The 10,334-nt window shown below is 40.2% G+C and overlaps 1 protein-coding gene across 1 annotated transcript; it reads left to right on the top strand.

Annotated features, from left to right (window-relative positions):
- The first annotated feature begins 295 nt into the window (after positions 1–295).
- Positions 296–9,902, top strand: GZMK (granzyme K). Its single transcript, XM_021696906.2, is given in 6 exon segments — positions 296–406; positions 754–901; positions 7,045–7,120; positions 7,122–7,196; positions 7,972–8,241; positions 9,684–9,902. Coding segments are annotated over 6 exon segments (807 nt in total). The 5' UTR covers positions 296–342; the 3' UTR covers positions 9,858–9,902.
- The last annotated feature ends 432 nt before the right edge of the window (positions 9,903–10,334 follow it).

Raw genomic sequence — 10,334 nt, 5'->3', positions numbered from 1 at the left:
TGCAACTTCCTTAAGTTCTTATGGCTTGGATGTTTTTTATTCTTTCCCCATTTATAACATGAGTACTCATATAGATATTGAAGAGGGTTCACTCCTGAAATGAGTTCTTTATTGCATATACACCAAAAAGTGCTAAAAGCATAGATCTGATCTCCTCAAACTGATAAACACTTTCAAACATAGGTGTGAAAAACCAAGATTCGAGTTCCACCACTGCTGTCTGAAACACTTATGGTGAGAAAGATAAAACTTTCAAGGTCAAAGCTCAGTCTTCAGAATCTTCTTCCTTCACCAATGCCATCAGAATATTTCATCTAGGCTTCTTCAATCAAAGCCATTAAAATGGTGAAGTTTTCTTTTTTTCCTCTATTTTTCCTAACAGCTGGGGCTTATATGACTTCAGAGTGTAAGTACCTCCTAGACCCACCACATTTATGCATCAAATGAATTTCTAGTGATTGTGTTGTTATTTAGAAATGAAAATTTTTCCCAACCATGTCTATCCCTTGAAACTGTATTATCAATTATTAAATTTATTATACTATTTTATATTATTATTTAATTATATATTATATATAATATTATATATTATTAAGTGTACATGTGTTTATCGGTAAAATTATTATAGCCATTAGGAGATTGTAGGGTGGTTTTTTTTAATCTTGGAAATGATATAATGACTATTGGAAGAAGAATTACATGAAATAATCTGCTTGGATCTTTCATATTAAATCTTTGGGTTTTCTTCTGTAGGTTTCGGCATGGAGATTATTGGAGGGCGAGAAGTGTCGCCACATTCCCGGCCATTCATGGCCTCCATCCAGTACCGCGACCACCACCTCTGTGGAGGCGTGCTGATCCACCCACAGTGGGTGCTGTCCGCGGCCCACTGCCGCACCCGGTGAGTACCTGCTCTGACCTTGTGCGTTCTACCTCCACTGGCTAGAAGAGAAGCTCGCCTCTCCCGGAGAGAAGTTTGTTTTTTAACATTCTAAGCATTAATGAGCACTGTAATGTTTGAAGAACACAGATGTAATATCAAGGGGTATCAATAACAGTTCAATCATATATATGTATATTCTTTTAATTGAAATAGAGTTGACGTATAATATTAGTTTCAGGGGTACAACAGTGATTCAACAATTATGTACATTATGATAGGTTCACCACGATTAAAGTATTATATTATTGACTATATTCCCTGTGCTGTAGTTTCATCCCTGTGACTTATTTATTTTAAAACTGGGAAGTTTGTACCTCTTACTCATTCGTCCATTTTGCCTATCCCTCCACCCCTCCCCTCTGGCAACTACCAGTTTGTTCTCCGTATTTGTGAGTCTGTTTCTCTTTTTTGCTGTTACTGTTTGTTTGTTTCTTTGTTATTTTGTGGATTCCACATGTAAGTAAAATCATATGGTATTTGTCTTTCTCTGGCTTATTTCTCCTAGCATACTATCCTCTAAGTCTGTCCATGCTGTAGTAAATGGCAAGACTTTCATCTACCCTTAGCTTCTGTGATCACTGACCAACTGGTGGAGTTGACTTACCCTCTTGCCCATCCAAGTTTTCCGCCCTGAGTTTTCCTTTTCAGGGAGAACTGGGCCACCTTTCCCAGGCAGGCCATGGGACAGATCCAAGTCCTCCGTGGAAGGCCAGGGAAGGCAACAACCATGGTAATTGGGGCAGCGGCCTTCCTGACCTTGCTAGACAGCCTGTGTTTGTATCTCTGCTTTCCCATTTTACAAAAGGGGAATAATAATAGTAGTATCTGTTTCATGGGGTTTGGAGGATTAAATAGTACCTATTTAAATATTTTAGTATGCTTAGCACATATAGTAAGCAGAAATAAGTTGCAGCCATTATTGTTATAGGTACGAGAAGCCTGCGTGGTTAATGGATTTTTAGACCCCTCCTGTTAACTTCTCTGCCCTGCCTCCCACCCCAGAGGCCTGAGGCCCACAGTTTGGGAATCACAGCCATAAGGGGGCAACAAACTTCCCAGCAGAAAAAGAGGAAAAAAAAGTTATAGATGATTTCTACAAGGAAAAAAGAGCTATTTTTCTGGGATACTTAGAACAAAAAAAGCTTTTCTCAAAGTACATTTCAGTCGGTGATTCTCTTACTTCAGCTAAAAAGTCCCAAGCTCTTCTTGGGATGCTGCAACCTTTGCAAAAGGAAAAGCCATAGAAAACCAATTTGGTGTTTGTTGCTTTGTTTACTTGTTGGTTTGGGGGGATTTGGTTTTTGTTTGGTTTTTGTTGTTTTTGTCTCTATGTTTCTTTCTTCTGTCTCTTGCCTGAATAAGCCAAGGAGAGATGGGGCTTTCTTTCCTTACAAACATTATAGCACTTCACTTAAGAATCTCTTGGCCATAATGGTTTGCTAACCAGACTATGGAGCAACTGAATTGACTTGCTTCTCCATGTCGATTGCCCACATTTTAATAAGACTAGACACAAATTTAGAAATTTTGAAGCCTGCAGAAAGTGAGAACTTCTGTTTTATTTCTAAATAGCAAGCTACTAATCTCCAGTTTAATATGACTACGTCATTCATATGGGGTTTCTGCTGTCATAGAAACCACCCTTGCGTCCCTATCACTTCTATCCTCTTCAGAACACTTGTCTCCGAAGGACCAGTGAGGCAGAGGGTGACTATCAAGAAATGTTCATTCAATTCAGGATATGCACATCTTCAAATATCCTTATGGCACACACTCAAGTGGATTCTAACCTCCCCAGACATAGACCTTGACTTATAAATGCTCAAGAAAGTCTGGGTAGAAAGAAGGAAATAAATTGGAAGACTTTCTTTTTTTTTTTTTTTCCCAAGCCAAAAACACAGTGTGTGAAGTCCTTCACAAGCCATAAAGTGCTTTCCAAAAGTAAATAATACTATTAATTTGAATTTAAAATTTTGTCAAGTGAACTTGACTTGATAGGAGTGGGTCCTCAAACTGACAAATTGGGGAAAAGAGATCTTGGAATTAAAAAAAGAAAAAAGAAAAAAAGAAAAGAAAAACCAACTCTTGCTAAATACCATTTTAAATGGCCAGAGTTTAAAGAATTCCAGAATATATGGATCAAATTTCTTCTCCAGGACACTTGGGTGTAAAAATGTAGGTGGATTGGTGCTTAGAAAAATATTAAGCTTTATGAAATCCAAAATATTTATGAAATAGTTTAATGGTGGCTTCCCACAAATGTACTCCCAAGTATCCTGGGGGAATACTTACTAACTTGAGCCTCTGCTCTCAGCAAAACGGTGAAGGAGGCCAGATCTGGGGTGCCCCCTTCTCACTCCCCATCCACGCAGCTCCTTCCTTACTGCGCCTCTTGGCCCCTCTTAGTTGCCTTGCCAACTAGAAAAGGAAACCAGTAAAAAAGCTTCTTGTCTAATCTTATTTACAGCATTTCAATTTATCAGAAGCAAAACTCTCACCAACTCTTTTCCATTGTTTTTCTGAATCTCACCCCTCACTGAGCATCCCCTCCTCTCACCTGCCTGGGCTGTAATTAGATGAACACCCCCCTACCCCCCCCCCCCTTGCCGCAGCCCCTTCCACTTGGCCTCCCCACCATCTCAGACCGCCCCAGGGCATCCAGAGTAGAAAGGTGTAGATTCAGGCCCCGGGGGCTTAAACCAGTTGAGCTTCAATCCTGCCTGCATTTGCATCCTGGAGCCTCCCCTTAATATCTGTGAGACTTTCTCAAGTTTGTTCATTCACCTGAGCCTCAATCTTCTCATCTGCAAAGTGGGGATAATCCTAATACCTCCCTCACAGGACTGTTGTGAGGTGTAAATGAGGGACAATATGTAAAATGCTTCGCACAAAACCTGGCACAGCACAATAACGTAGTAAGTGTTATATCATGTCATCAAGTTATTTTCTGTACCTTCTGTGGTAGTCACTGAGGCACAAGTCTGATGATCCAGGCGTGCTGAGGATGGGACTGTAATAGCCCCTCTCCAACAGCCAGGTAATTCCCTCGTGTCTTAGACTAAAGAGCCGCCAGGGGGTCAGGACCCAGTCTTTGTCAGCCCTGGAGGAGTGGATCTAAGTAGAAACAAGGCTCAGTGCTGAAGCAAACTGGCAGAGGCAATAAGGGGCTTGAAGGGGCTTGACATGGGGCTTCCAGAGTGTCATGGAAAGGAGCCCTGGACTTGGAATCACAAAAGCTGCGTTTGAGTCCCGATTTCCCTACTTATCATGTGTGTCACCTTTGGCCAAAGAACCCTTCCACCAATGAGGACTATACCGCACATCAGCTTGAACAACACTGAGAAAGGGTTCTTTTTAAGCCCAATGGAAATAATGTTTCAGTAGACAGAAAAGGATTGCTGTGAGCAACACTCTGGTTCCTGCTCTGCATGTAGTTCTGTTCCAGGTAAGTCCAGGGTGGGACTCAGAAAACTGCATTTTAAACACACATCTCCAGAGAATTCTGAAGCAAAGACCACCTGCGGAGAAACCCTACAATAAACAAATGAAAAACACTGGTATTATTACATTTCTGTGTGAATTCAGACCTGGGTTTAGCTAAGGAGGTGGCATCCTAAAACTCAGGTAATTCCAGGTATCCTGTGGGCAGAAAAAATGACCTTTCAGATTCCAGTTGGAGTGTATCAGGAAACAGAAAGTCAGAAAGCATTCATAGTCTGCTTGCATTGTATTGGGTATTAACATGTCCTAGTGGAGACAAAAATAACCAAAATATTTCAAAGGCATTAACTAATCGAGTACGTTGGTAAAAGATGAGGAAAACCAGAAATTTTCTCAGCAAACATCCCCTAATCAAAATTCATCTTCCACACCCGCATTTGTACCCCACAGCCTTCCTTGTGTTTTTTATGCCTGTTTCCATCTTTTCTGTTAAAGCAGTAGTCCTGGGGATTTGGTATCATTCTCCACCCTCCCCCCCACCCCTCCACAGTTTGGTTTTAATGAGTATGTTGAATTTGAATTTGAATCAATCCTAGGAAATCTGATCCACATCCTTTGAGAAATTTCATCCCCATCCTGATTTTGCAATAGGCAAACTTTTCAACAAATAGAGCTGAAATTCCCCAAATAAACCAAAATAAACTATTTTGGTAGAAACTGAAGAGTGGTCATTCCTGGCAGTCACAGTCCTGCCATAGGCAAACCCACCCCACTGTAGTCCTGAGCTCCTTCTTCGAACCTGAAACAACACTTTGTTCCTTTTTCTGTATGTTTCTGTGCCTTTTAATTCTTATTAATCTTTATGAATCCATATGTGGGAGTATGTGTGTGTTTTTATTTTTAATTGAAGTATAGTTGACATACAATATTATGAGTTTCAGACGTACAACATAGTGATTTGGCAATTATGCACATAATGGGATGCTCAGCATAAGTGTATTTACCATCTATTACAAAAGTTATTGCAATATTATTGGCTATATTCCCTGTGCTGTATTTTTTATCCCCCTGAGTTTTTTTTTTTTTTTAAGATTTTATTTATCTATTTGACAGAGAGAGACACAGTGAGAGAGGAAACACAAGCAGGGGCAGTGGGAGAGGGAGAAGCAGGCTTCCCACTGAGCAGGGACCCCGATGCGGGGCTTGATCCCAGGACCCTGGGATCATGACCTGAGCCGAAGGCAGACGCTTAACGACTGAGCCACCCAGGCGTGCCCGCCCCCCGCCGAGTTATTTTATGACTGAAAGTTTGTACCTCTTAATTAATTCCCTTCACCTATTTTGCCCATCCGCCCACCACCCCCCTTTGGTAACAACCACTTTGTTCTATGTGTCTGTGAATCTGTTTCTGTTTCTGTTTGTTTGTTTGTTCATTTGTTTTGTTTTTTAGATTCCACACATAAGCAAAATCCTATGGTATTTGTCTTTCCCCATCTGACTTATGTGGGTGTGGATGTTTTTATTATAATCTGTCTTAATCCCTCTTTCAAGTGACAATGAAATAGTTACATGTAAACAAGTGTAAGTCTTTCTAGAATCTTCCTTGTTCCCTAAAGGATTTGAAGGACCTTCCTAAAGGCACACATTAAAATGGGATTTTTTTTAATAGAATGCTGAATGCCCCAAGGTGTTGTCAAGATCTCAAAAAAAAGAAAACATTTCTATTTCCATAACTAGATGTAAATGTAATTTGGTCGACATGCAGTAAATCAAATCAATTGTCGCACTATCAAAACACTGGTACTGGAGCTGTATATGACCAGGGATAAGACAAAACAAAGCAAAACAACTCTTGTTTCTTTATCTAACTCACCTGTTTCTATCCTCTAAATCTCCACAATGGAGTTATCAATGGCTACTAACCCTACAGTGTCTTTATTTCAAACTAGCAATGATTTTTCACATTGAGGCAAGTCTTCCTTTCTTGTCCAAATTATCTTTCTAATTGACAGGACAGAACATAGCTTATCTGACAGCCATGTAATGGATCTTATTCTCCATATGGCTCTGAGATGAGGTCTAGATATACCAGATTAGTGAATGCAGAGTTGAGTCTTTACTTTTTAGTTATTAAAACACTTAATGTTGGGAAGATGTAAGAATTTTGGAGATTGATGGTAGTGATTAAAGAACAACAATGTAAATGTATTCAATGCCACAGAACTGTACATTTAAAAATGGTTTAAATTATAAATTTTATGTTATGTATATTGTACCTTAATTTAAAAAATTAACAATGGTGGGTATAAATCTCAACCCACAACTCGAGAAATATAATTTCTTTTTACATAAATTAACAATTTTGTTGTAAACTTGATCTCAATTAGAATTTCATTCCTTTTCCCCACAGTAGGATATAAGTTCTGATATTCTTTTGAAATACTAGGGAATTGAGGTGGGGTGGGTCTGAGAGCAGGTCTTTTGGCCCTTTATATCATCCTTTCATGCTTGGGTTCACTAAGACCTCTGTTACTCCACCTAATCCAAACAAGTTACTTTAAAGATGGCCTTTGTTCCTCTATGTTCTCCACGATTTCTACTCCCCACTGGAGTATTTGGGACTCGTTCTCTTCCTTCTATTCTCTTTGCTTTTTTTTTAGGCATGGAAAAGTCCAGTTTTTCAAAGTGATTTTAGGAGCACACTCTCTCTCAAAGAAAGAGGACTCCAAACAAACGTTTAAGATTGAAAAAATTCATACCATTCTCAAGACTTACATCATATCGTAAATCAAATGATATTATGCTGATTAAGGTATGTAGTGTTGCCTTCCTTCGATTTCTCCAGCATTCTTATACAACATAGTTCAGCTGTTATATCATCTACAGAAAAGGATTTTGTTAGCACTGTCTCCATGTTTGAGGTAAACGTGACATATTCTATAAGGGCCCCTTTTACTTTATATACTGCCTTGAAAGAAACAAGAATTTATCACAAATGCATCAGGTCTGTGTTTAAACAAAGAAAAGCAACCCTGATGCTCGCATATGTGGGAGGGGAACATCCCAACAAGCCCACAGATCCCCACTGGAAGCTTTTTTCCCCAAATGCTTTTATCATTAGCAAATGAAAATTGCAAGTCCTTTATACAACCGAGCCAACCAAGTGAATTCAGGGACACGTAAGTGAGTTATAACTTAGTCTAGACCATACTTAGTCTAGTCCAGACTTAGTCTAGACCATACTCAAGGGTCTTATCCAGCAGGAAACAGCCCAGCCCTCAAAGTCATGACCTATGGATGTTATTCCACAGAAAACCATCCAATGCAGAGTAAAGGCCAGTTTGCTTAAGACTGGGCAAAATTCCTGCTCTGTCTAAGCTCCCTCCCTGAGCATCATTGAGCTCTACAGGGATTGGAGAGCATTTCAGAAAAGTAACAACCACAAATACAGCTGCAGGCTACCACCAAAGTAGATTCAAGAAGAGGGATGCCTTCCTAGACCAGAGGGACCACACATACATTGCTCAGACTAATAGCAGAATACTACTGGGGACAAACGATAATTTATGTTCTTTTCAATCTGTCAGCTTCACACGGCTGCAACACTTGACAAACATGTCCAGCTGCTCCACCCAAGCTCCAAAAATGGTATCAGAGCTGGAACAAAATGCCAGGTTACTGGCTGGGGAGCCACCAACCCACAATTTTTAAGGACCTCTGATACCCTGCATGAAGTCACTGTTACGGTTATAAATCGAAAACTTTGCAACAGCCCAAGTTATTATAACCACAACCCTATTATAACTGAAGACATGATATGTGCAGGAGACACCAGGGGCCAGAAGGATTCCTGCCAGGTAAGAGCCCATCCATCAAATAGACATCTCAGAATGCTGTGCATGCAGTCGAGCCTCCATGTGCTCCTAGCCCAGAGGAGAGGTATGGAGAACAGAAAATCACAACTCCAGAGAGTTCCTCTCCATTCCTGCACTGAGTTCTCTATTCTTTCTCATCTACCAATGTGAATGAGTCATAAGAACTTCCCCAACACATAAGAACTCTTTAAATGTCCGTGAATCAGGATGATAGACTGCATCTGATAACTTTTACAGGCTTCTTCCAAGGGATCTTACCATCCTTAGAAAGCCTACCAACTCTGAGGTCACTAGTGGTGTAAAATATAACTCCCTTCCCCCCCCCAAAAAACCCACCATTGTAGGCAATCAATAGAGAGGTGCTGGAAAGCCCAGATGCAAAAAGCTCAAGTATATAGTATGTGTTTCTTAAATAATGTTGACAGATTGACTGAAAGGAAAGGAGGCATACTTTTCAGAATCTCTTGTTTCCCAAGGCAGTAAAAAAACATAGGTGTTCATGTTTGCAGGTGACACGTAGCACAGATGGATTACTAATTTTTAAGAAATTAGAATGCACTATTGACATCATACTGTATTAAGCCTTGTTGAGGGGAGGACATGATGCTTTCAAAGATCACCTGTATCTGCCGTGCCCCAAGATTGTCATCCCCCTCAGCCTCTCTTTCCATGGCAACCAGAGCACAAAGTGTTACAGTTCCCCATGGGAGTGGCAAGCAGAGGCAAAGGCTGCTCTTCAGATTTGAAAGCCCCCTCTTGTCACGCTGTCACTTTCCTTGACAGAATTGTAGTTACATGTTTAGGTCTGAGTCCTCAAGAATCCGTTCACGGAGCAAGTATTTACAAAGTGTTGTATTTGTGCCGAGCATTATATTCAATTACAGGAGAATGCAAAAACGGGGAAAAAAAAAAAAAAAAGACAGAGTCCCTGCCACCAATGTATTTAGTACGATACATTTCTCCTCTCTGCCCATCTCAGTAGCAACTTGATTTCAGATCCGTGAGCACCAAGATGAAATCCACAATTTAAACATTTCTTTCATTTCAGTGGATTCCTTTAAACTTTATATCTACTCATTCCTTAATGAATAAAGTTCTATAGTCACTGATTATCAAAGGTTGTATATATAAGTAGTCCTAGACGGAGACAGGGATATGGACAGAGAGACAGACAGACAGACAGACAGATGGACAGAAACATGGTCCCAGACAGAGATAGGGACACAGAGACAGACAGATGGACAGAATCATTGCCCTGGCCAGAGACAGAGACAACCCACACTGAGTAAGGGGCTATATCAGGAACTCTTGAGGACACAGAGAAACCAAGGACCCACATAATAATCCTTTGAGTAACAGGTAATTAATGGTAGAAAAAGTTCAATAGCTTCTCACCAAGTATCTGTCTATTTTCTTCTTTCTAGGGTGACTCAGGTGGCCCCTTGGTTTGCAAAGGTGCCTTCTATGCCTTAGTCTCTGCAGGTCATAAATGTGGTGATGCCAAGAAGCCTGGAATCTACACCCTAATAACCCAGAAATACCGGGCTTGGATTAAAAACAAGCTTGCTCCATCTCAGGCAAACTATGACCACAAATGATTTTCTTGGGTCTACCAGTTGCTTGTTTTATTTTCGTAAGATGTCCTAGAGGCCACCTTTGTCTTTATATGTAGTTGGATGTAAAGTGGAGCACAGCTAGGGTCCACTCCTGCTTCTGTAGGACTGATTTTGTCAAGGAATCAAGTTCTCTTTCACATCTGTAACTGCTGTGTTTTTACTATGCTGATTTCATTCTGAATAAAACTTAGAAGACTATGTCCTTATCTTTCATGCAAATGAGAAAAAAGCAAATGATATACTTCCCACTCTATTCACACTCCCCCAAAGGGCAAAAAAAAACCAAGCCTTCAGCCAGGCACCAACTTCAACCAGGTTTATGCTGTGATTTCTGATGTGGTTTTACCCTAAACTGTGCTTTTAAAATAAGAAACAGTAAATTCAAACACCCCAAATCAAGTGAAAAAAGAATCATCAAGGCTAATACAAATATTTAGGATAGTACTTATTATTGATTTC

This window comes from Neomonachus schauinslandi, chromosome 7 (genome assembly GCF_002201575.2).
Source record: "Neomonachus schauinslandi chromosome 7, ASM220157v2, whole genome shotgun sequence".
Classification (NCBI taxonomy): domain Eukaryota; kingdom Metazoa; phylum Chordata; class Mammalia; order Carnivora; family Phocidae; genus Neomonachus; species Neomonachus schauinslandi.
Note: the sequence above shows the minus strand (reverse complement) of the source record. Positions and strands in the feature narration are given on the sequence as shown.